Source organism: Chlamydotis macqueenii, chromosome 1, assembly GCF_036417535.1.
Source record: "Chlamydotis macqueenii isolate bChlMac1 chromosome 1, bChlMac1.mat, whole genome shotgun sequence".
Taxonomy (NCBI): domain Eukaryota; kingdom Metazoa; phylum Chordata; class Aves; order Otidiformes; family Otididae; genus Chlamydotis; species Chlamydotis macqueenii.
In genome coordinates this window covers 15,148,221-15,175,351 of record NC_141556.1, presented here as the reverse complement: position 1 = coordinate 15,175,351, position 27,131 = coordinate 15,148,221, and the positions used below count along the sequence as shown (strand labels likewise).

The window sequence follows — 27,131 nt, the reverse complement described above, 5'->3', positions numbered from 1 at the left end:
CTAGTCCTTTATTTGATTACACTTTTTCCCTGAAGATTTTTGCCTCCTTAAGATCAAAATGTAATGATCTGAAGGAGGATCATGACCGCCACTAGATAACAAAGAGACTGCTGTGTTATTGTCATGGATGTTGTAACTAAGGAGCGCTCTGAAGAACTGGATTCTCTTCCTGCCGGTACGTAAGAAGTATGTGATTTAAATGCAAGACATTTCTATTAGGTAGTGAGCAAACAATTTAAATAGATACCCACTAACTGGGAAATCCTCATTGCATAGGCTCTTGGCCTGAGAGGCTGGATTTTTACACCTATAGTAAGAGGTGATCTGGGCTCTGAAGACTTTACAGATTGCATTAGACAAAAACCATGCAGGTCACCAAGGAGAGATTTAAAAGGGAAGATCAAGAAGTTTAAAATAAAACTCTAGAACTGACTGGCAAGCTTTCCCTGGTGAATGATTCCTTACAGTTTAGCATAAAGTAAGAAAGCAGGAGCCTGAATCTGTATGGGTGAGAAAAGTAACTCTATAGCACATGGCACTGACATCTTAAAGGTTTAGGTATCTGAAAGGAAGATAAATAAAGTATCTGGCTATATATATTTTTTTGTCCACAGCTCCAGTTTGGATATGTCAGGAAATTGAGTTTTGTGCCCTAAGACACTCACAGTGAACACTAACCTTTATAGGCTTAAAGATAAATGTCCATTTGAGCCTCTAGCTGTAAGTCTAGGGTATGAAACTGATGTGCCCTAGACTGCACACTGGTCTGGGGCAACAAGGCAGCACTTAGACAATGAAAAGCCTCCATACCTGAAGGTAGAAGGATTGCATTCTGGTGGGTTGTCATTGATATCATCAATAATGATTGTGATCTCCATCTTGCTGGCATGACCGCCGCTGGGACTGTCCTCCACTCGGACTATCACTGAAACGTTAGGATGGAGCTGCAGTGGAAGGGCATCTCGGTCGATTCTCCCAGTCACCTGCAGCACTCCAGTCGCTGGGCAGAAAGCAGCCAGAAGTGAGATGCTCACCGTCAAGGGAAGTAACAAACACTTGTTGTGTACATGCAAGAGGGCAGGGTAGCTCAGCAGACAGGTAGGAGAATAAAAAGTATTATATTCTGTGGAAATCATGGCTAGTTTCGTTATTTTTTTTAAATGACACAAAATGGCTCTGATACGTCATGGGTGGCCTCAGCAGAGGGTTTGGAAAGCCAGATTTCCCTCACACTCTCAAAGAGCTAGTGCAAGTCAGAGTGGAGTGCAGTCACAGAGCACCAAGGACAACGAGCTGCTGATGCCTGTGCTGTCCTCGCTCTCGAGCTAGCAAGTCCGCTTTGCTTTCTACTGTTATCATTCAAACATCCTTCAGCACCTCTAAATCTAGTCACACATCAACAGAGTTGCTCTTAGCTGTGACAGATTGTGCCAAGTGCTCTGGTCAGCTATTCACTTAAATTTTTTTCACTTCTGTTAGCCTCTGTTCAAAAAGAGAAGGTTTTTATGGCACAGCACAAATACTATTCCCAGAGCACAAAGGAGGTAAAGGAACGGTGTATATATCCTCTGCCTTTTGGAGTGTGATTGAGGGGGAGAGTGGTAATAAATGGCGCAAGGATATAGGAAATTCAAAGTATTTAAGGATCATCCTGACTCCCCACAGCACTGTGTTGCGTGGCGTCTCTTACAGCTGTGACAAGCTGTTCTAAAGCAATAGCAGATGAGGAGCAAAGCAGTCGCCACATGCCAGCCATGGAACAAAAACCTCAGGGCATTGAAGGAGACGGGACCAGCATGAGAGAGAAGACTTTTTTGGATGGCCTTTCCTCAAGAGGGTCATGAATCCAGCAATGAAGCTGAGGTGCAGATTTGCTGTGCACCTCAATATTAGAGCAGACTTCAGGCAGGAGAGAGAGCATTATGGTCTAACTATGTGCAGTTGTTTCAAGAGCCCCATAAAGGTCACTGCAGCCCTCAGAGAATGAAAATAAGGCAGCTAATCTTACTTCCACCCAAGGGGCCATCATCCTCCAGCCATAAGTCAATATTTGTCAATAAGTCACCTTTAGTCTACTTTCTTCAAGAAATCTTACTGAATCTTGGTCAGCTGACTGAAGAATATGACCCTAATAACATACTGAGCATTTCTTATTTCTAGGCGTAGCCACAGAATAAAGTAAGTCAATTTACATTTTCTCCAAAGTAGCCACTCTCTTTTTTGGATGTCAGAAGGCACATTTTTGTTTGTCTTACATGGATTTATGGAGAAATATCTAGTAGATGACTCGATGCTGTAGAAAAGTCTGCTGGGAGAGTCTTCATCATCAGGATCTTTAGCTGTTATATTAGCAACAATGGTGCCTGGGCTTTGCTCCTCTGGAATCCTGTAGATTCTTTGTTTTCTACAAGATAAAACAAAATTCAGCAAAGCGCACATCTGTGTTTGCAAGGGCAGCTGATCACAGACTTAGCTGAGCAGCCAACTGTAGCAGCAGAGCCAGCTCTGGGCTCAGAGATTTGCATGTCAAGGTAAATGCCCCAGTCACTGGTTCTGCCAGCTGGACAAGTAGCAATAGCTGAACTGGTATGTGGTCATAAAGCATGACATAGCCACACAAGTAAGTGTCCTTCCTGTGCAACTTTTCCCAGTAAGAGCAATTCGACTTTCACAGAATCATGGAAGCTGAGGATGGAAGAGGCTGTTAAGTCATGCGGTCCACCTTCCTACAAAGTCACCAGCTTGTAAAGCCACTTGCTTTAATCCCTTCTTTTTGCAAGAGAAAAACAAAAATAGAAGCAGTAATGTAATTAACCATTTTTTTTAATGAATGCTGGAGGGTTTTTGGGGGCAACATTATTACTAAAAAGCTGAGTTGCCCCTGCAACTCAGTAGGTGGAGGCAGGGAGGAGCACTCCTGTGGGCGCCCAGCAGGTGAACGTGCTCCAAACTCCCAGCAACATCTGTCTAGTCTGATTCACTTTATACAGAGAAAATGGTTCTTTACTGCTGCTGTTCGGTATGCCAGTGCTCCCAAATTTCCCATTAATTAAGTGAGTTTTGTAGCTCAGATATAGTCTGGCAGACAATTGTGCCGGATTGCTTATAATGGTTGCAGTTGCGTGTTCACGTGGGCACTCAGGTATGCAATTATGGTACTCAAACCACAGGCAAAAGCAGGCATGGGCAAGCACACAAAAATTGTGCAAGGAATTTATGAAGGCTGATTTATACTACTGAAACACAACCAACCACACAAACATCTCCTGCTTCTGGAAATCAAAGGGAGTTGAAGGTGCTCAAGAGTTCAGAAAAGCATTAGGAGTATGTTTCAAGACTGAATTATTTTTGCACATTTTGATCTTCCTATGCCACCACTTAGCTAATTGACCAGTCTATAGTTCCCAGTAGAGGAAAGCATCAGCCCGTCGTTTTCCTCTGAAAACCAACATCAACTTAGCGATTGGAGCAGGGAATTGCAGAGACAGGACAGAAGATCCCATGCCTCCAGGTCTCCACTTGCAATTTTAAAAATTATTAAGAAGACACCGTATCTTCAACTGTTTTGTCAGCTCATATGAAAAGAGAAAGCTTACAGGAGAGAAATCACATAGGGTTTTCCCAGTGAAAACACCGAACTTACAGCCAGGAGTAAACAGGGAGTTTGTGAAGGCTGCAGAGTCAGTGTATTTATTACATTTCTATCTCACTCTTGGAAGTGGATCTCTTCCTTCCTTGTTTTCCTGTTGCTTCCAGAGTCACTCAGAAACAAAACAAAGAGCAACAGATCTTCACTGCTACCAAAAACGCCACCCCAAAATGCCTGTCTGATCACTGGGGAATATGGGAGGGACAGCTCTAACCAGCTTTGGCTCAAAGCAGGGAACTGGAACTCCCTGTGCCCACAGAGACCGCAACTCCAACCACTCTGTGGACAGCAAACTCACCACAGCTCCACCTTCACAGCCCTACCAGCCCTCCTGCACCCTGCACTGGCCGTTGCCCTGTCCCCACCAGATCTCTTGGGAAGAAGCGGGATGTTACGGAGCACAGCCCCGGAGCACTGAGTACTGGTACAGCTAGGGAGGAGTTGGGGGCCACTTCCCACGCAGCTGCATCTGGGCTGTGTCTTGGTGTCCATCTGTCTCCCACTTGCCAGCGGCTTTTTACAGGATGGTTCACGCAGACCTTTTAGACACTGCAGTGTAATTGCGAAGGAAGCATATGTTTGTTTTCTTGTCTTCTCCTTTGTTTTCCAGACTCCACAAGTTTTCCATTGATTTTAACAGCCAGAATTTCAAAAGGCTGAATGCCAATGTAGTGTTGTGAACACCAAAACCAGATGTGCTTGCATATACTATGGGAACAATTAAAAAGACCCTTTGAAACTCTGTTCTTGACAGCTTTGATCAGGAGAAAATAAAGAAGCTTTGCTAACTCGTCAAGTTTCCCCAGCTCCCATCCCAGCAGCAATTATTATAGTGTCAGAAAGTACGTAGTCTCAGCATGCAGCTCACATTTTAGCAGAGGAGAAGCCATACATGTGCATAGAATCATAGAATCACAGAATAGTTTGGGTTGGAAGGGACCTTTAAAGGTCATCTAGTTCAACCCACCTGCAAGAAGCAGGGACATCTCCAACCAGATCAGGTTGCTCAGAGCCCTGTCCAACCTGGCCTTGAATGTTTCCAGGGATGGGGCATCCACCACCTCTCTGGGCAACCTATGTTGGTGTTCCACCATCCTCATCGTAAAAAATTTTTTCCTTATGTCCAGTCTGAACCTACCTCCCTCTATTTTAAGACCATTACCCCTCATCCTTTCACAACAGGCCCTGTTAAAGAGTTTCTCCTTGCACGCTGAGGACAGATCATGAAGTGTAATTTAATCTGAACTTCTTCACAAACTGAGCTGCTCTCTTTGGTCTGTAGTGTCAATATAAAATGGAGAAGATTAAAAAAAAATACCAGGCCTTATTTGTGCCATATGAGAACTGAGTCTCAGACCTTAGGTGTTATGGATGCTCAAGTCACTGCAGCTTTCACTAATTCAAACAAGTAGATAAATATTTAAAAGAGCTCCTTTAGCATTCCAGACATAAGGATAAAGAAAGAGAAATGGCAACATTTAAAGGAAATAATCAGTCTAGGACACAATGTGCAAAGGTTGGCACTGGGAAGAAGACTTCCCCTGCTTGTAGCAGTACAGTAACGTGGAGCTAGCTGTTAACCTTCTTGATTATTGCAGATGCGAGGTTCAAGTATTACATAAATAGCAACAACAACAAAAAATCCATGTCTATTTCTAACATTTCATTCTTCTGTTTCTTCAGATTCTCCACCCCTTTACCCAGCAAGGTCCAGATCCTTGGCCTCAGCCCAGGAGTTGTGCATTGCTCTGGCTCCACAAAACACGCAGAAGATTGCTCCTAACAAGTGGCTGGGAACCTCTTGGCATGGCCCAGCTGCTACACTGTCCTCTGAGAGCAACCATCGTAAATATTCTCAGCAGGGACGTTGTAGAGCCTCACGATCAGGAGGCACAAAGAGAGTGCCTTGAATCCAATCAGTGTCTCATGCAAGTGAGAAAGATAAATCAAAACCAGAATCAGCTCAACTGTAATAATTTTCAAGTTCATACTTCAGAGACAATCATCCATCATGTTTTCCACTGCAGGACAGCCTGCTGGTGGCACACGTATATTCTTTCCTATTTTTCCAAATTTTCAGCAATATTCCTGATTCCAACTAAAACTCCATTAGTCTTCGAAAGCTATTTCTGACTTGTGTGTTGACACAACTTCCTGCTTATGACACAATAAGAGATAACAATGTTTCAAGATCACCGGAATTGTTTGCAAGCCTGTCTGGAAGAAGAGGAAGACAGATCAGGAGTGAGACCTTTTGATGTCTAGACATTTCGGCATGAATAAACATCATTATGGTGAAATCTGCATGAGAAGTAAGTTCTATATGATTGTATTCACACAGGGTAAAATTCATCACCTTGTCAGAACTTGTCCAAAGGCGTTTGCGTAGCTTTCACCTCTCTAAATGCTAACAAGTACAAGCTCTTTTGGCTGTTCTTAGCATGAAGGCAGAGCCTAGAAGACTTGAAACTATTAAGAAAATAAATACCAATAAAAGAGGGAAATGACAGCAAAGCTCTCCAGTAAATGAACAGGAATTGTAACAAAATTAAAATCCTGTTTGCACTTGTATTTTGTTGTTGTTATATTTACTTGCCCTTACATTAAACCCTCCCATTGGTGCCAAAGCAGTAAAGCTGGGAAAATATCTACATTTTTAGTACAATGGAAGTCTTTCACTCACGTGGTAAAGTAAGGTCTTTCATCATTTATGTTAATTATATTTATATTCACTGTTTTAGTTGAATTGAGTCCATCTGGATCTGTCACTGTTATATTTAAAAAGTAACTGTTAAATAAGAAAACAAAAGAAGAATCATTCTATGTCTATGTAGGAAAATATTTCTCCACATAACGTAAGCTAGTGGACCATGTGAATAAAATACACTCTCACCAATGTGGATCTTTCTCATAATCAAACACTTTTCTGGAAAAAATGGCTCCACTTTCCAAGACCAAGAACGGCACCGGGGCAGGGAGCAGTGAATACTGAAATGAAGAGAGCAAGGAATTAGTCTTCGTATCTTTAAACATCCCTCTATTAATTATTTGCCTTGTAGAACAGGCCAAGTTATAGTACAGCATTTGCCTCAAAACTTTGCGTAATGAAACAGGCTGACATAGAGATGCCAGCACAAGCCATGATCATCTGAGCTGAAGCAGCTCAAACTTGGTCGTATCTGCTTTGCTTGACAGCCAGTGCAGAGTCACAGACACTGAACTACATTAAAACGACATTAAAGCCCACACTATTTTCTACTTCATGAACTCCAGGTCTGCAATGAGAAGTTAACATGGAGGCCAGCCAGCCAGAGAGCCAAAGATCGGCTTTGTGGTGGGAGCAGATTCTGGGCACAAAGGGGAAGAGAGAGAAGGAGGCACGAGGCTCGATTTTGGGGACATAAGAGCTGTGCAGGAGGCAATAAAGTTTGGGGGCCAGATGATGGGAGAGGGCAAGGAGGGAAGAGTGGACTTCCATGGAGTACCTGAGGGTGTGAGGCTGAAGGGCATTCACAACAGCCCAGTGTTAGTGGGGCTGCTCAGCAGTGGCACGTAGCAGCAGCCGCTTTGTGCATTGCACAACACAAACCGGTACCACACCAATGCATGGGTGTGGGAGGCAGCTGAGCACCCCAACACCGTACACACTAGGGAGAAAGGCAGCACCCTGCTCCCTGGGGCCACAAGGTAGCTGTGACATACCCACCACGTCCTCCCCACTATCCCACATGCCAAGCCATCACCCGTAAGCCCTCAAGGACATCTCCTTTGCTAGCGCAGGTGCTAGTAATACCCATAAAGTCTGAAGTATGCAACATCAGAGGGTCAGGCACCAGATAAGTAATCTGCAAGATCCACTAAGCAGATCTGTCCAGGGCATGCAACTGCTCTAGTGTTACCTTTTGGAAAAAAAAAACAGGAGCTACAGAGAGCTGAGTGAAACAACTTGCCTCCTGCAATGGCAGATCTAATTTAAATTGCTTTTTGAAAAGCAGCTAGGTGATCACAATTCTTTTAACATTTTTTTTTTTGCCAGTTGACCTTTCTAAATTCCCTCTCTGGATGATTATTTTACCTGTTGCCCAGCATTTCTATATTATGCCCAGGATTCGTCAGGGGTTAGAAGCCGTGTAGAACTCCCTGCTGTTGCTTTCAGAAATAAAGCAGAGGTAAACCTCAGGCCTCTGCTTCCCTCCTCACCAGCTCACGTTTGGTGGTTTGACTGGGCAAAGCCTGAGGATGGACTTCAAGCTAATCGCTCTCTTGAATAATGCTACACATCGAAGTAGTATCTTCAGGTTCAGTTCTTGAACATGCTGTCTTTTATAAAGCACAGCTACAACACAATCCTTAGACAAGTGCAGTTACTTTTCCCCTGTCTGCAAACAAACTTATCACTTTCCAAAAATTTTTGCTAATACCAAGAGGATTTTCAGATCAGGTAACACATTTTCTTAACTGAAGGTTGCAGTTTACCCTGGCATTGTCAAAATTTTTTTTTTTTTTTTTAAAGAGACACAATTTCTACTGTATCTCTGATTAACTATATCAAACTCTGCTTTCAATATCCCTTAATTCTGGAGTGCTGAGAACTCAAAATACAATTTGTGTCCAAACACCGAGGCTAGATTTTCTTAGTTTATTATCAAAAATGCTTCTTTTTTCCTGACTAAACCTTTTGCTGTGTTCCTGATAAGGAAGTTGTTGAAAGATGCTGGCAATTAGCATTTCAGATACAGTGGATTATATAATCTCTTTTTTTTTTCTTCAATAAACTTACTTTGAGTTCAGCATTTTCGGGATCAGCTGCATAAACTTGGTAAATGCGTTCCTGAGATGTTCCTTCCAAGACATAGATCGTTACAGCTGCATGGATAGAAATGCATTCAGTGTTAATCGGGTAAGAATAAAGGACAGAGCAGCAAACATACTGATACACTGAAGCTGTCCAGACGTGTTGCTGCCTGTTGCATCTTCTCACAAGTGAGATTCCAAAATCATCACAAAGAGCACAAATATTCAAAAGATAAAAATAAAACAATTGCATATCTGTAAACAGGCAGCCATCACTGTGAGCTGCAATACAAATTGTCCCTTTGGGAGAAAGACTGATCTTTACATACAGCCTATCTTGAGCGGCTCACAGGGTATGGAGTAAAATGATGCGTTTGGGCTACACCTCTGTCCTTCTTTAATATGCAGATGGGTCCTCATTGCCATCCCCTCCCTGTCCACCCCCTGTCCCGTGCCAGGAATGCTCAGAGCCTTTCCTCTTCATTTCTGCTGCTTCTTTCCACCTATGAGGTAAATAAACAGTGGACGGTCTGCACTGACTTAAATTTTTGCCTTACTAAGGGTGCTAATTCAGTGCAAGGTGTATTTCTTTCCATGCCAGGAAATCTCACAGCTGGGCCATCCTGTACTGGGCCACTGGCAACTGCCTTACCTCTCCTTGGGTAGAGTGATTAACAGAACAACAGATCTTTAGATCACATTATTTGCTTTATGCCCTTTTCTGTCTGCTGGACCTGCTGTTTCTGGACTATTAATTTCCACTGTGACCCCTGCTGACTGCTGCTTCTCATCAGAGCAGTGGGAATCCCAGAGCAGCGTAATGAGTTGTTCCCAGAGGACAACAATATGAATATAAAGTTTAATGAGAGGGAGATGCTTTTTCATAACCAGTGAATGCGCAATTAGTGCCTAATTGTAGCTGGTCCTGTTAACTAAAGCCACACAGTTAGGCAGATCAGACATCTGTGCTCACCAATTTATGGCAGCTCTAGCTGGGAGTTAAGCTGATGCATTTATTTGTAACAAGCTCCCACGTAGAGTGTGTTTCTTGCTGCGTCAATCCCCTGAAGTGTCATATCTAATTATTATTAGATTCCAGCAGCACCCATGATACGCAAGACACCAGCTAAACTGAGGAGATGACACAGCCTCTTCCCTAGGGGAAGTTAATTTGCTTTACAAACGAAGTATTGTACGGAAGCAGGAATGTCAATGTGCTTCAGAGGCATTAGTCAAGGGGGCTGAATTTGAGCAGGCCTGGTCTGACCCCATCCGGGCAGACGAGCCCTGCCCTCCGCAGCAGGCAGAAGTCGAGGCTGCAGCTACGCTGCACCGCTGACCACTCCAAGGGCTGCGAGTCGCAGCCTACACGATGCTGCTGCTAGTCCAGATCTGAGGGGAGGTTCAGCAGCCAGCTCCAAACACCTACCATGAATGGACTGCACTTTAATATTGTCAGAAAGAAAAAAAAAAATTGAATTATTAAATGCTCTTCCACACAGTCCTGTTAGAATAGCAAGACTTCAAACAGGGTCTCAGTACCTCATGAAATAATAAGTGTATTTTACTCACTACCTGAACTGTTCTGTCTGTGTGTGAACACAAAATAAATACATCATGGTACAATTCCTCCAGGTCCCTCTCATTAGTAAATGAACAAGATAAGATTGCTCTGAGAGTAAGACAATTATTTCCTATCCTTTTTCTTGATGGCATTGTCATTCATATTAGGTACTGCATGGCATGCAAAGCCTGCACTGATGACAGCCCAGGGTCCAAACACTCCAGCCTCATTCCTAGGGTTAGTGCACACTCCTCCCTCTTGCACCTTTGCTCACGGTCTGAAAGTAAACCTCGTTAACACCATCTGCCCCATGCAGGAGACGGAACTCTTTGCCTCCTTCCATTTCCACCACCATAGATCAGAGTCTCTGAGATCTCACTCTTCAAATTGATTTTCCACTTAATTTCTCATGTGCAGGTGCAAATGCAATACATAGGTGTAAAACATTGGCAACGTTTTTACCATTTTCCCTCAGAAATTCTTGCACATACACAATATACACTTATTAAAATTTATCTTGCTTCTACAAATCAATCCAGTTTTCAACAAACTACTGGAACATGTACCCATACTCAATGGTTATATCCCCACCAAACTTCAGGTCTCCAATACACACCTCTAGGTAGGTATTCATCTCATCAAAAAGAAAGAACAAACATATTTACTGGTATAAAAAACTTTCTTTTTCTTTTAATACTCCAGGTACTTCCAAATGGTTAAATAAGTTTTGATCAAAGCCTCAAGAAAACTAAAAGGACATTTCCACAGATAAAGCTTACCAAATACTTGTGTAAATAATACTTGATCAAAAAACGTCTCCTGTTCCTCCCTTGTTTTCCTAAAGGAAAATGTTAGACCACTTTAGCTATAAACACTGTATGCAGATATAGGGTTTTTTTAATCTGACACCATCTTTTCAAGTATTGTTCTTTTCAAATACCACCATTATCTTACTTTGAATTGCCATATTTCCTCGAAATACAGGACGTTCATTTACATCTGTTATGTGGACAGTCAGTATGTTAAGGTCAGTTCTCCCAGCTGTGTCTTCAACAAAAATCTGTAAATCAAAGCTCTTTGGCATAGTTTCATAATCTAGGACAGGGTTTCCAGTGGTAACAACCTGAAAAGAAAAATTTATTAGTAGTACATGATGCAAGAGATAGAAGTTATAGTCTATATGAGTGAATACAAGTAAAGCGACACTTTCCATCAGTAAGTAGTGCATATTTTAGATAATCTTCTACTTGCTAGCACATTTCTTGTCAGTGGCAGAAATGTGAGAAAAACCAAGAGGAAAGACGAAAATGTTGTGGCTTCACGGAGCAACTCAAGGACCTCTTCTGTGAGGAACAATTTGAGAAGGAGAAAACCTGTAAAGAGCTGCCCTGCCTCACCAGCAGTGCTTTGCCTTCAAGGCCAGGACTACACCTTGCAGGTACTTGTCTGTGTCAAGTCCTCACCTTTCCACTCCAATCTCCAGGAGCAGTCAACGTGTGATGAGACTGAAAACCAGGAAGGAAGAAGCCCTGCGATGCACAAAGCATCACTATTTCTGAGAGAGCCAGGATCACAAGGGGCAGGGGAAGACTTTTACTTGCAGTAAGCAGTGGGGGGCAGGAGTTTTTATAGTATATGCGGTACCAGTCCCTTCCTTATTTAAACTGCGTCTGGGAGAAGACTTGCAGGAAACCACAGGAAGGAGGGAGCTGCACGAGCACACTGTATGTGAGAGACCAGAACTGTTTGGTGAAAATTAGAAAATAACATAGGCCTTAGCTTTTGCAAGGTTGCTAAGGCAAACATTTGCTTTGGGTTTGTTTTTTATTTAAGGCTTCCATCTCTTGACATCATCTCTTAACATGGAAGATGTACAAGCACAAGACTGACATTCCATGAAAAAACATTGAGTGCATTCATTTTGGACTTAGAATGAGTCCAGAGCAACAGCAGGATGCTGAAAGTTGTATGCCACAATCTTCATTGCTGAAGATAATAAAGAAAAAAGAACTTTCCTTTCTAGGACAAAAAAAAAAGAAAAGCTGACTTAAATTTGCTGTGTAGCTAAGAACCTCTGAAGCTTGAACACCAGTAGTCAGGGTCCTGTGGAACTGGAGAAGCAGAAGAACTGGGGCTCACTAGTGTGTGTGACAAGGAGTGTGTCACAATACCGCAGAGTGGAGGAGCCTGCAGAGGATGCAGAAGGAGAACAACGAAATAAATCCTTGGTTTTAGATGAGACGCCATGGGCAGAGGACAAATGCAAAAGTAACGTCAGCCCAATTAGAAGAAAGAAGTCAAAATAAACCCTATTAACAAAGACAGTTGGAGGAGAGTGAGCAGGGTCACAAACGTTTCTCTGGAACCTTGTGGATCTTCTTGTTACAGTACTACAGGAGAAAACAACTGTGTCCTGGATGGTTGTCTTCTCTCCTGTACCATGCAAATAGAAGTTTCCCCTAAAAGTGACGCTAACTCAGAAAAAACATCTTACAAAAGCTTGTAACAGCGATGCAAAGGTCCCTCTCCAAAATGAATGTTTGCTGGGGATCTAAATGTCAAAAACAGATGCAATTAATTCAAAATTAGAAACTGCCCAATTCTAAGCAGAAATTATGTGCTCTGGACATTACCCCTCCAATTCACAGCCAAATATTTTCATTGGTGGTGTAACTACACCCAGACTGTCTAAATACACATCTTCCACTCTCCTTTACAGAGATCTTGCAACTGAAGCTGTGAATCTAGATGTTCTCTTTCTAGGTTGCTTTTGAGGACAGCCTGCCACTGGCGTAGGCTTTGAGCCACAGTTCACCTCTCCTCCAGGCAGGGGCAATGCTTACTGACGAAGGCAGAACCGCACACGCTTGAAGCAAATGCAGACTTCATGACAGGGGATCTAGAGCCACCCCATAACCATCTACCCCTCGTTCCACCTGAGAATCTCACTGCTCCCTGCTCCCACCTTCACTCCTGGGATGCAGAGGGAGCATCAATAGGAGCATCAAGGCAGCTTTGGAGAGCAGCGAGTTTTCATGTATTCAGCACACCTTCTCTCCATGGGACTCTTCAAACAAGAGTAAGGCGAGGAGGAATGAACAGGGCTCAGATCTCGGAAACTGTGACTTTCTCAGAAATCTCAAAACATAAAGAAATGTGATATTGTCTTGGCTTGCTGCAACAATTTATGTGCTTCATAAATACAGAAGAGCCTGTGCTAACAGGTACTTAGCTAATCTGCAAAGCCCATAATTTATAGGTGAAATACTGCCTTTTTCTGTATCTTAGCAAAGATTTAATTGCAGTAGGTAGAGCTGAGGTATCTTACTTTGGATCACATTACTTTTACAAAATATTGTACCAATCTGCTACTACATAGCATAAATAATTATAAGTAGCAATGCTCATCAAATAAATGAACTAAGGACACTCAGAATTTGTATGCAGCTTTCTTTATAATTTTCTCATGGCTGATATTCACTGGCCCAACCTCTTTGTTTCAGTCCCATGAGTGAGTTAGGAAACCCCGAAAACAACTACAGCTCAAGCAAGATGTACCAAGTCCTCACAGGGCACTCTGGTAATGGGGCTGTGGTACAAAATGGATATAAACTGGCACTTTGGAAGAAGCAGTCTCCAGCCTGTACCTTTCTTGGCCATTCATTTTCAGCCTGGTGTCATTCTCTGCACTGTGCTAGAACAAGAATTTCTCTATCATCATCTCTGCCATAAAAAAAAAAAAATCAAGGAGAGACTTTTTATCTATTTGCAGGGTTATTTTTCCTCCAGATTAATTTGCCAGTCCCACTCAACAAGCAGGAACATAAAATGCTTGTGCTGCACAGTACAGAAACGGCACGGGACAGGAGCAAGCAGATATAAAAAAGGGTTATGTTTTGCAGCAGAAGGGATAGCTTTAATTCAAGATGTCAAAATACAGCCTAGAAAGGGAGTGCCACATTATGAATTCTGTGTCAGCAAAGCCAGCTTAAGGGACGTATCAATTTCCATCTGCATGTTACATCCCCTCAGCTGAACTAGTTCAGGTGTTTCTGCAGCCACATCCTATGCTTTGCAGGTGAAAGAGGGGTTTTTTGAGAGTGTTTTTTTTTAACATTTCACTGATCTGGCTGGGGAGCAGCTATAGAACCAGCAGAGCTGGCAGAACTGAGCCTTGTACTTTGCCGGGAGGTGGGAGCAAGGGAACAGCAGCAGCTTCCCCAGGCAGGATGGATCAATGGGCTGCAACCACCTGGGCTTACAATCTGACTTCCCCTAAATTTTCTCCCAGAAACATCAGCAAAGAGAACGAGAAAAGAGCCCTTTTATCACTTCTGTGAAAACCTGAACTTCCTTGGAAACACCCAGAAAAATGTATTCAAATTAATTTTTTAAGTGTCTATCCGTATCTTTAAAATACAATCTTCAGTGTCACCGTTCAGGCTCAGACACACAAGTGAGTTACAATGGGATGACAAGTTATCATGTGTCTGAACACTCATTGCTAGTGACAAATGTGAGCTAATACTTGCTAATTTATCCAGCAATGAAAATTAGCCTGAAGTAACAGACATTGTTTTGCATTTGCCATAGAACAAGAGCACACAATAGACAGAAATAGATCACAGATGTGTGGAAGTGCGATAACTTCTTACCTCAAGATAACTTCCTCATGTGTCACAGCCTTCGTTCAGAATTAAATATGACTTTGATTTGACTCAGCTTACTTTATTTGGAAGTGAGTCAAATTAGTTTTAATTCAAGGTGAGAGTGGCCAAACAGAAGTTATGTGTGGTTTAACTAAGCCACTTCAAATTCACAGTGCCGTCATACAAATTAAGTTGAAAAACTATGGGTAAATCCTCAAAACAAACAGGTCCTTCTTCACCTCTTATTTTCCAAAAATCACATTTTTTTTTCTATCACAGAATAAATGGAATTATTGTGATAGGTGTTTTTTGCCTAGATGCAATTAAAAATCATAATCACTATTGCTACTCATTTGTCATATCTATTACAGCATGTCCCAATACCACCACAGTCTGCATTTGCAACACTTTTCTGATTAAAAGATGAGTCACCGTGCGCTGTCAGTGCTCAGTACTCCAGGAAACATCAGCCTACGTGACCGAACATTGCTCCAGCTAAATGTAAAACTCACCTGGTATTCAAGATCTCCTTTTGATTCAATACGAAAAGCCTCTGTAAGCGGATTTGAATTTACTATGGTAGGAGGTATTGCAAGACCTTCAAAAGCCAATGGAGAAACAGTTACATTAAAGGTATAAACTGAAACACCAGCTGCTGCATTTTCTTCAATGGTGCTTGTTGCAGGTAAGCCCTCAAGCAACTGGATTCTTCTTCCTGCAAGATGAAAATGAACGTAGAAGTACTTCTGGGAATCTTAGGCTAGCAGGAGCACACAGCTTGTGCCAAGAGTTGCCACTAATGAACACAAAATGGCCTGATTCTCTTTTCACTTATGAATGGTGGCATTACATGGTAGTAAATCCAGTGCTAATTGCAAAATAATAAATCTTTTCTCTAATTCTGTACTACACAATAGTATACATCTAGGGTGGCTGATGTTAAAGTAGTATTGTTAGTGCATCATTTGCCTTCATATATGCCTTTATATAGAAGCAAAGAAATCTAACATCTTTCTATTATCTCATTTCACCCCCTGTGCTAATTGTTGCCTCACATCAAGAAGCATCTTGAATCACACAGGGCTGGATGTTAAAGAAGCAATCATTTTTGTGAACTACACCATCTGCAACACCCATTTGCTTCGTTTTCCCTCTTATTCTTTCTAGCACAGCTACGTGCATGCCTGGCTCATCAGCAGTTTGAGTTAGCAACAACTTTGGGATGTTGTGCTGTTGTGTCTTCTGCTTTGAGCATGGAAGAGCAACCCTCGTTTTCTGGAGGAGACGTGGGCCCACAAAGCACCCTGTGGTTCAAAACCCCCTGGAAGCAGCACAGGGTGCTGTGGCATCCAGAAGCTTTGCGTGAGCACCTTGTTTCTCAGTCAGATCCCTGGACTCCCCAAAACAAATTCTGTGCTTGCTCTGCTGTTCAGCTTGTGGTTTTTGTTATTTTAACAAAGGCCTGCAGTTCTTTATCTCCTGAAGACTGTCTAGAAAACATAAATCAGGACATCCTTAAACTGGCAATGTACCTCAGCATGAGACTATGGCAGGGCTGAATGTTGCCTGGGAAGGCTTTGCTGGCTTGTCCAAAACACTTGCCAAGAAAGCTGGCTGTGTTCAAACTTCCGACACACTCTCTGCCAAGACAGAGCCAGATACTGCTCACTCAAGGGCCCGGCCAGGCTGTTCACGCATCAGCAATTACCATAGCAAAAGCTCCATGGAGTCTTTATTTTTGCTGGGCAGCTGCAAGGTAAAAAGCTGCTACAGGAACTCGTCTGAGGCCGTTGGGGCTGCAGCGTGTTTCCACTTGGATGCTCAGGCTCAGCCTGGAGCTTTGGAACATAATGCCAAGGGGAAATCCTGCTGCTTTGCAACATCTCTGCGGTGCAGGACAGAACCATTTCCCTCCACGCCTTGTCGTGTGCCTGGGGAAGGATGGCCCACATCACCTACCAAAGAGGCACTCTAAGTGCCATTCCTCCAACAGCAGCAGGATCTTTAACGTGGAGAGTTCAGCTCCAATACTTTCCAATGGCATTAAAAGAAGCCTTAGTGACTTTTTCCCCGAAGTATCAAAAAATCTTGTTTCCCTATATCCCTAAGAAAAATGGGGAGACTGTGAGGTGAGAACTGCCTGTAAGAGTTCATCTTGAACAGGTCACTGTTAGGAGTGAGTTCAGCGGAGCCATTGCTGATTTATATCAGTGGAAACAGGACCCAGTGAAGGACTGAGTTTTTATCAATGTTCTTAAAGATTCTGAAAACATAATTTTAAAAAAGTTGCCCATGCAAATGAGACTCAGCTGAGAGGGGCTTCTGGGGATATATTTCCATAAGTGGAGCTGAACTTTGAATATAACCTCCTGTGGACAGTACCTGATGAATCCAGTTCTCTCAGCAAGCCACAGTTCATTAATGGAAACCATTCATAAAATCAATGAAGTAATTTACGACATTTGGAAATGTAGAAAGGAGTTGCTATTTTTATATTATCTCTAAAGATTTCATTGGCTATTTGTTCAGAATTTGTCTTTCTAAATCATAAGTTCTTACTTCTTGCTTTTTAACTGAATTTTTCAGTACTGCACTAAATGGCTGCTTCTTCTCTAACTGATTTTACAAAAGCCCTCCCTCCATATTCACAAATTCTTGCTTCCTTCCTTGCTTCAGAGAGCAAAACATGCCTGAAGCATTTTAATACATTATTTATCAGAATTACCAGTCCCAAACATTGACAAATGCTGAGTCCAAGACAAAGCAATCATGAGACTGACTTTCAGAAGGATATGTATATTTAAGTCTTATTTATGTGTGATTTTTAAGTCTTTACAGTGTGCTTGAGTCACGCCTTCAAGCTTTTCTCTCTCCACGGCCGTGCAGGTTAGAAAAACACTATTTTTCAAGGAAAGTTGATATTCACATCCAGTGTCCTGATCAGTTTTAGGGACACCAGGAAAATCACCAAATAGTGACAAGTTCCTGAGGGCTGGCAAAACTCTTTCAGTTCCTGGAAAGCAAAGTGAGAAGAGATCAGCACTTCCCTCTCCACTTCCTCTCCTCAGGGAACTGTAGAGAGCAATGAGGTCGCCCCTCAGCCTCCTTTTCTCCAAACCAGACAATCCCGAAGTCCTCAGCTGCTCCCCATTCCTTCCAGCCCTGCCACCAGATTTGTTGCCCTCCTCTGGAGGCATTCAAGGACACTCACATCCTTCTTAAATTGTGGGGCGCAGAACTGCACAGAGTACTCCAGGTGAGGCCGCACCAATGCTGAGTACAGGAGGATAATCAGCTCTTTTGACCGGCTGGTTATGCTGGGTTTGATGCACCCCAGGATGAGCTTGGCCCTCTCGGCTGCCAGGGCACAGGGCTGACTCACATTGGGCCTGGAGTCAGCCAGCACCCCAGATCCCTTTCTGCAGGGCTGCTCTCCAGCCACTCCTCTCTCGGTTTATACTTGTGCCCGGCGTTACTCCGTCCTAGGTACAGAATTTGGCATTTGGACTTGTTAAATTTCATTCCATTAATCCTAGCCCAATGCTCCAATCTATCTACATCCCTCTGCAAGGCATCTGCTCTCAAGAGAGTCAACAGCACCTCCCAGTCTGCTATCATCAGCAAATTTGCTAATGGCGCATTCAACTCCTGCATCCAGATTGCTCATAAATATATTGCACAGAACTGGCCCTAGAATTGAACTCTGAGGAACACCGCTGGTGACCAGTCGCCAGCCAGATGTAGCCCCATTCACTACAACCCTTGGAGCTCTGCCCTTTGGCCAGTTCTTCACCCAGCGCGCTGTGTATCCATTCATCTCACAGCTGGACGACTTGTCCAGAAGGATGCTGTGAGGGACAGTATCAAAAGCCTTACTAAAATCCAGAAAAACTACATCCACCTCCTTTCATCCATTAAGCAGAAAGGAGAATACTGGAGTACTAAGATGAAATATTGTTTCTTGGAGAACTGACCTCCTTTCCCACTCCAACACTGTCACACTGAGCAGTGGCTATTGCACACTGAAGTGCCTCATCCAGCAAAGTGTCTTAGCAAGGAGTCATATTCTCTTCTTCATTATAGTGCTGTAACGACAGAGCTTATTCTATTTCAGTAGGAAAATAATTGTTACTTGATTTTTTCCATCCGTGTCCAATCCCTAAATATGTATTATAAAGCTCCCAAGAGAAAGTATAACAGCCAACAGTGTTCTAATTTTAGCAATGTAATGAAATCATGTTCTTACCAGACACTACTCCCAGCAAAATGAGGAGAAGGAGCACGCTCTTCATCGTCTTTACGATCCTGTCCTTCATGTCCCCAGGATGCAAACTGAAGGAAGATCACAGTATTTTTTCCCTACTTTACATCAGCTCCACCTAAATTCTTCATCTTTGTCACGTTGTGGAGTGAGAAACAAAACAAAGGACCCGTGTCTCTAAGGGAGTTTCTAAACACCGTCGGCTTGTTTGCTTGTCAGAGAACTGCTCCTTGCTGACACTCCATCCACAGACCTTGGCCACACTTGAGAAAACAATGACTAATAGTCCTTTTGCTGCAATCATTGTATTTATTGAAGCATTATGAAAAGAATCTACTGTGTTATAAATCTGGAAATAGGGTGCTGCTTTCATCGCTCTGGCAAATGAGGTGCTCTCTTCACACGAGGACCAATACTCATGCTTTCTTACTTAAAACAAGAACCAAAAGTTTTTTCATTTCTCTGGGTATCAGAGAATTTCTCAGACCACACACACGGCATACCTGGAGGTGAGACTGCAGCATATGTAAATGATGAAGTTAGCTTTGCTGTAACTGTTTCAGGAACAGCATGGCCACATGCAAAGTGCACTGGCTCCCTTAGATTAGGCACTTAGGCAGCTAGCCCACAATACACCCACTTTTTTTGTTGTTTTTTTTTTTCAAATCCAAGGGCAGTCCTAGTGTTGTTTTCATGGAGCATAGTATAGAGGTGACAGTAATACTGGAACTGGATGCAATATAGGTGCATCAGCATTGACTCGTAGAATAATGGAGGTTGGAAGGAACCTCTGGAGGTTATCTAGTCAAACACCCTGCTCAAAGCAAGCTTAATTAGATGAGGTTGCTCAGGGATTTGTCTAGTTGATTCTCGAACACCACACAAACTTAACAGCACATAAACTTAACAGCTCTGCCTAGAGGTAGAATTCAGAGATTCGGGTCTGGAGAAACCACACTGATTTGTGAGCTAAGCTAGCATGTCTAGATGGTTCTGCATGACACTCTGAAAAGGTGAGCAAGGCAGAAGTTCCCTGGTGAGGCTGGCAACAGTAGCTCTGCGGCTGCAGGAAGGTTAGGAATGAGATTCCTGGGAATATAAAGCAACTAGATGAATAGAGGTCAAGGCAGTGCAAGCACAAATGCAACCAGGGAATTTGCAGGCAAAATAAAGGAAAGAAAAATTAATTGGAGCAAATGAAATGGTCAAGGAACAAACTGGGGCTTTAATTATTCCTTAGTTTTCAAGATTATTTGAAACCTGGACATTTTAGAGCAGTGCAGAAAAAATGCACTTCTGAAAAAATGTCTCCTGGCTTATCAGGTAAGGTGGAGTATGCGAGGAAGACGCTACATCTTTCAAGAAATTAAAGGGTCTTAGTTCCAGGAGAAAGATCCAACAGATCAGAGGGCGAGAGACTGCACTGGTCTTAGGTTGGGATGGAGAGAGAAATAACATGGGCAGTGAGTGATGTCAGGTGGGACAGAGCAGAACTTGATGTGCAAGCTTTCAATTGCCTGTCCTCAGGAAAGCAAGGGATTTTAACAGAGGCCAGCTTCAGAGAAGTAGTCTGCTTGCATAACAAAATGTGCAGATTCAGGACAATTATCTTTTTTTCTGTGTGTTTAATTCTCAATTGACTTTCAGTCTATCAACAGGAAAGAAGTGTTCTCTCACTTTTCAAACGTATCAGAGGTTCAAGACACAATTTTCCCATTAATGGCTATTTCAGCCAGAGCAGTGCTTCTCTTCTGCTTAGCCAACTCACATGAAAGGAGACATTTTGTTCTTACTGTGGTAATTACTCACCAAAAAATGAGCAGCTTAAGAAGAATTTTCACACACCTGATCCAACCTCAGTTCAAGAGTATTTATTATTGTTATTTCATGAACTAACTTACCTAGACTGTCAGGTTTTATTTTCATCTCTTTTCTCTTTAAACAGTACAGCTTCTCCATCCACTGCATTGGTAACCTTTCCTGAAATATTAAAACAGTACCTTAGCATCCTACACCAAAAACTTATGCACCATTTCATTTGATTTCTTGGCTAAAAGCTTCCTCTCTACCATTTGTGAGTGACAAGAGCGAACTAAAAGCCATGAATACTACCCAGGCTACCTTAATTGCGATCCCAGCTTAGCAAGGTTAGTAACCCATGCAATTATGCAAAAAAGTCCTAGACAGATATCTGGGCCATCTATTTTCTAGCATTGACTTGCAGACACATGAACCCACTAGTCACCTCCTTGATAATTAACTTGAGGTGTCTGGTAATAGAAGTGATTCCACCACACCAAAAGCTTTTTTTTTTTTTTTTTTTGATCCAGATTTAAGTAAAGAACAGCCTAAAATCTGGGTGAGTACACACAGAAGTCCGAAAACTTTGCTGTTGTCAGTGCTGAAAACAAGTTCTCGCATTGCTCCAGCAGTTACACACTTGAGGGATGAAAGCATTTGCCAGAGAAGAAGGAATCCTGGGAGTCTGTCTTTTGCCACAAAGAATTTGAGCACTTATTTTAGGAGGACTGGGAGTAGGTAAGGCATTAAGATAGCAGAGCTTGCTCTGATCCTTCCCATTCTCTCTGCAGCATCTTCACAAATGTGGACTGAGGTAGACAGATGATTACAAGGACATAAGTTCAGGAAAGCTCCAGGTGCACTCGAATCCTCTCTACAAAGAGGTCAAGTGACTTCTCCAGAGAGAGAAGTCCAGACTCTCTCCAGAGAGAAAGTCCAGAGAAGCCAAAGTTCTTGGTCCCACTCCCAAGCTCAATCATGATGACTGTAATACACCATGACTGTAAAAATCACAGTGTTGCCAAATGTTTGTCTCTTTAAGAAGTTATGCTGCTTAAAAATTTACATTTTCTCCAGCATTAACACAACATGGAAGTCAGTGAAACACAAGTTTCAATATTCATTCACTTGAGTAAAAGTAGATGTTATCAGCAAACTACTTTGTGTCTTGGGGTTCAAGATCAAAAACGTGTGGTGGTGTAGGATATTCAATACCTGTGAGAAATTATGTCACATGTCCATACCAGTCATGCATGTCACTTGAATTTTAATCGTGTGATTTGTCTTCCAAGAAAAGTTCTAGTGCAAGTAAAGATTCAGTGGAAAATGTGTCGAGGCCTATGAAGTCTTCTTTCTGAATTTACTGGATATTGGATCAGGATCTGGACCCATGTGGCAATACTTTGTACCTCATGATACAGTATTTACTGTGTATTACAAGATTGTCTGTTATTGTAATTGCTTGGCAATCTGAGCTGATTGGTAAATATATAAACAAGGATGTGAAATAGCAAATGATGCAAATGCAACAAGAAAGAATGCTCTGGGCAAATATGGGTACAGAAACTCCAAGGTTTCTATGTACACAGCGTGATGCACTTCACCTAGTCAAGCATTTTAATATACCACCAAGAATTACTTAAACAGGCCTTTGCATCATGAAACATACTATATCTTACTTATTTTGTCAGCAGAAAGGGATTTGATTATATTTTGCAACAGCAACTTTGCATTTTAGCACAAATAAAATATTTTTCTTGGCTTTGGAAAAAAAAAGAGCATGGAATTAACAGAAAAGAGCATGGCTCGGCAGAAGGCGAGGGTTTAGGTGGTGGAGCTTCACTTGGAGGTAGACAGTTTTTTACAACTAACTTCCTCCATCTTTTGAACAGGAGAAGTGAGAATAATTCACTACTTCCTGACAGTGTGAAAATTTGTTTATTTATGGTTTCAAGAACTTTGAGATCTTCAGCTGGGCTCTGTAGCTCTCCATGGGAGCAGAGGAGGGGTGTGTGATGAGAGAAGGGCATATAGCCCTGAATGCACTCCAGTTTTGCTTGGGGTGCCAAGACTGACCTGTGCCAGGTACCGGAGATGCCACAGTGTGTTACAGCCATCTTCCTTCACCCCTCTCAAATGTTTTGACAGAGCACTGTGAAGCTGTAAAGGTAGGTGAATGAATGCATAGAGAGAAAAAAAACACCTCTGCAGCCCAGACAAAGTCACATAAAGCCTGGTCTCAGTCACATAAAACCTGGCTGCTATGAGCTACATGGGAGATAACAAGGAAACAAGGTCAGAATACGTCCCTTTGCCATGTATCGCTCCCCTGACCATTGCTGGAGCTGAGGGAATATTGCCATCTAGTGCCACACAGAAATCCAGCTGTCTAAACAGAAAAAAAAAGCCATTTAATTCATTTAGGCAATAGTTACAAAGCATACTAAAAACCAGGGACACTGTGTGCCAGGGACATCAATTTGGTCAGTGTCTTTGCCAAGCTTGTTACTGAAAATGGTACATTTTCTCCTTTAAAGAAATGACAGTGTGTTGTGGGAACTAAGTCATAATGCTTTGGAGGAGAGACTGTTCACAGTCATTCAAAGGTTGTGAAAAAAGTACAGAAGTGCCTACGCAATGCTTTAGCAAGTAGCAGTCAGAATGATGGGATGCTGTTGAGGACGGGATTTCTCTTACCTACTTTGAAATAACTAAAAGATAGACCTGCATATGTTCATGTTATATGGTCACCTCAGGCTTTTGGAAACAAAGAGGCACTACTAAGGCACAACTGGTGTGACCAACTTGAGCCGTCGCCTTTAGGACAGGGAGCACTGTACTTTTGAAAGGTCTGTCTCACCACAGCAACAATAACGGGGGTTTGGAATGGCCAGCTCTGATGTTCAGGTCCCTCCCCCCTCTACTGCCTGTCTCTCTGTTTTTTTAACCAGGTAGGCAATAATTTTGATGACCTGTCGGTGGAAAAATAAATACTATTTTCAGACTCCTAAAACCCATGATCTGCGTGGTTCTCATTCAGGTGAGGGGGGACACAGTGACACAAGAGTTCCCGCTGACCACAGTGAAAAGAAGCGCTGGCCTATGCCAGACTGCACTTGCTGACAGACAGGCACACCGGACCAGAACATATTTTATATTCACCTCTGTGTGCAACAGCATTATGAACTTCCTTCCATTACCATGCCAGAAGGAGCCCTTAGGGGTGACAGAGCCCTTCAGTTCCCCTCAGCCAAGACCCTGCTGAGCCAGAGATGAGGGGTTATTTAATCAGTGCATATGTTTGAGATACTTTTAACGAGGCCATCAACTCACTTTGCTATGCTACCAAATATGTGCCAGATTATAACAATTTTCAGTCATTGCCCATCTGGAGCAGATTCAAACCAGTGGTTGATTTTCAAAAGCAATTTGAAAATCAAAATCAATTAAGCAATCAAATCTTCCAGCTGCAAACAATGTCCTGATTTTCAGGCCAGCAATGTAATGTTTATATATATTAACTTAAAAATACTTAAGTGTTCCACCAGTACCTCTGAGTTAATTGCCATGTTATTGCTTGTGGTTGTGACTTTCCCACTATTTCTACCCACTAACCATGAAAAGAAAATGATTAAATCACAGAGGGAATCAGAGTCAATAATGTAAAAGAATATTATTTTTCAGCCTGAGAAGGGTTAGAATATTTGAGACACTTGCCACTCCATTTCCTTTTAAATAGTATGAATCCCAATTAAGCAAGAGGCTGCTAAATTAATTTGCTTATATTTTTAAATTTATTATTTCATATAATCAAATATAAATCCTTACAGGGGATTTTTTCCTTTTCTATGCTGATTTTAAATATGCTGAAAAAAAATGTGTATCACAAATTCCCCCAAATGAGGAATTATTTAGGTACTAAAATGTGCCACAGTAATAGTAGTGTATAAAGTTACTGATTTTTAGGGGTATTTTCTTTACCTTAGATGGAGGTTCACTTAGCAAAGTCCTTACATGTGGTTTTAGAAAAGAAGTAGAATACGTCCACTGTCCTGATTGTCCATAAATAATGTTGAATTAAAATTCCACCTGAAAAGCAAGGACGGTAGGTTTATAAACACATTTTGAAGCACCTATAAATGGGACTTTCTAAAACCCTCACTCTTATCATCTCAGTTCCCCATAACTAAGATTAGCTAAAATAATCTAAGCTAACAGCTTCCAGACATAAATATCAAGAAGCTGGCAGCAAATTCTGGAATTCCCCCATACATCTTAGTCCACAGGGACACAGACTGACCTTTCAGACGCAACATCAAGCCAGCTGATTTCCTCAGGCTTTTGCCTGAGATGAAGGCTAGCGCAGGCAGTTTGGGTGTTCTAGGCAGGCAGGAAAGGATTACTAACATTAGTTCAATATCTTAATTGCCGTACTTAAGAGGCTGCATACTTGCCTAGAGCTGGATCCAGCACAGAGAGAAAGCTCTCATTGACTTCACTGGGATCTGGATCAGCCTTTTATGTTTGAAGGAGCTGGGGAAGTGGGAGGAAGGCTGGACATTTTCCCTGATGGTACAAACTGTCATGGCTCTACTGGCATTTGCACCAGCCAAGCCCTTATCCCAGAGCATACACAGCTTTATGAAGCTACAACATAAAATAAATTCACAAATTGTTTTCCTGTGCTAAGGGGCAGCAGTGAGATGACATGCCAAATCTCTTTAAGAATCAAGAGGTGGACATCCCAAAATGTTCACACACCCAGCAGTCCAGTTGGATGGACAGTCTTAATGCAAAGAAAGGCAATGCCCATACATGTTTAACAACAGCACCTATATATTTTTTGTTTCAGTTGACACTAATGGCAGACATTGGGTTTTAGCCATTTTGCTTTACTGGTATTTGCAAACCTCTGTTAGACTGTTCCCTTGCGTAACCCATTTTTCTGAATATGGGCATTTTTCTTGACAAAACCAGCCTACGCTGTACAGCCTGCTCTCAGTTGTTTCATATCAGTCCATGCTGTGCCTGCACAACTGCTGGTGTTGCCATACAGGGAATGGATAAGAATTGTGTGAGTAGATTACACGGCCAGAAACGAATGCCCAGGAAACAGGAGATCTGGGCAAGAAAGTGTCTGTGGAACCACAGCCTAAAACACTCCCCTCATTTGTGTCCAGAGAATGTGGAGTAATGTTGGTCCAGGTTGTGGGACACACCGTCAATGGATTTTACAGACCCCGAAACCTCTCACGTTGCTGCTGTTTTGTGAATACAGAAATTTAGCCTTGCTTCTGTTTAAAAAAAAAAAAAAAGTGCTAAGCATTACACTATTAGCTTTTTTTTTCCTGTTGAAATTAATTAAATACTATCTGAACTATCAGGGGGGCAGTCACCATGTCCCAACTAAATGGTTTGTTTGTAGCAAATTACTTTCTATTCTTAAGCAAAAGAATTTAATCAAGTGTCAGAAACAAACTACATCTTGACAGATTAGCAGGGTTGCTGCTGTTAAAATAAATTTGTTGCCAGATTTGTTTACAAAACTCCTCTTTCAGGGATGGGTGAACTTCCTGGAATTTGCCAATCTTTTGAATAAATATTGTGGAGGATTTGTAAAATGAGAATTAATTAAACTTTTCCTCTGAGTGCAAAACTAGGCATTTTGCTCAGTGTGAAAAATTGCTTGCAAGCAAAGGGAAGTATTTTTTGAAGTGGTGGAGATGCAAGGAAATCTGACCACTCCCTTTTCTTTTCCAAACAAAATTTGGCATATAATAACTATGACTAATACAGGAATTGTAATTTATACATTAGATTTTATATATCCCTTTTTAACATTCCTCACAGTTCTGAACTGAGCTCAGTAAGTTTGACTTCAGTTTTCAAATCCCTCAGAGGTTTGATTATTTTTCTATGAGTCTGTTTTGGCTGCTTCTGTACAGCATATGGCAGATGTGTTCATTTCTGGAAGTGCGGCTTTTTGATACTGACTCCTATATATGACTTGTGATGCTCTAACAAAGGCCTTTGAGTATTGTTTTGGATGGGTGGTATCATCATCTTAGACAAAGAGATAAGCTTACTGTCATCATACAGTTGTTCTGCTGGGATATCTGAAAGGACCAGAGGACGAAATATTCATCCTAGCCAGGGAGAAAACAAGGATAAGTATTTGTATTCCATCGTTTCCCTCACTGTAAGTTGGGGGAGGTTATGAGATTTGGAAGAGAGAGTTGTTTTTAAGTAATCATGAGAAAAATAGTCTTCATTTATGAATCAGCAAACAGCAAATCTCCTGCTCTTTCATGTATAAAGTCAAGAAACAGTCACTAAAGATCCTGTCTATTAGAATGATTTTGCTGTGGCTCCATTGGAGAGGAAATCCAAAGACAGTAACTCTTTTCTAATAAA

The 27,131-nt window shown here is 42.0% G+C and overlaps 1 protein-coding gene across 1 annotated transcript in view; it reads right to left on the bottom strand.

Annotated features, from left to right (window-relative positions):
• Positions 1-18,972, bottom strand: part of CDHR3 (cadherin related family member 3) — a 40,396-nt gene extending 21,424 nt beyond the window's left edge. The window contains exons 1-8 of the mRNA XM_086739910.1: positions 18,903-18,972; positions 15,169-15,371; positions 10,962-11,130; positions 8,430-8,515; positions 6,543-6,637; positions 6,333-6,437; positions 2,256-2,404; positions 811-1,000 (exon numbers count right to left, since the gene is read on the bottom strand). Coding sequence (XP_086596036.1) covers positions 811-1,000; positions 2,256-2,404; positions 6,333-6,437; positions 6,543-6,637; positions 8,430-8,515; positions 10,962-11,130; positions 15,169-15,371; positions 18,903-18,972 — 1,067 coding nt within the window. The remainder of the gene's footprint in view (positions 1-810; positions 1,001-2,255; positions 2,405-6,332; positions 6,438-6,542; positions 6,638-8,429; positions 8,516-10,961; positions 11,131-15,168; positions 15,372-18,902) is intronic.
• Between the last annotated feature and the right edge of the window lie 8,159 nt (positions 18,973-27,131).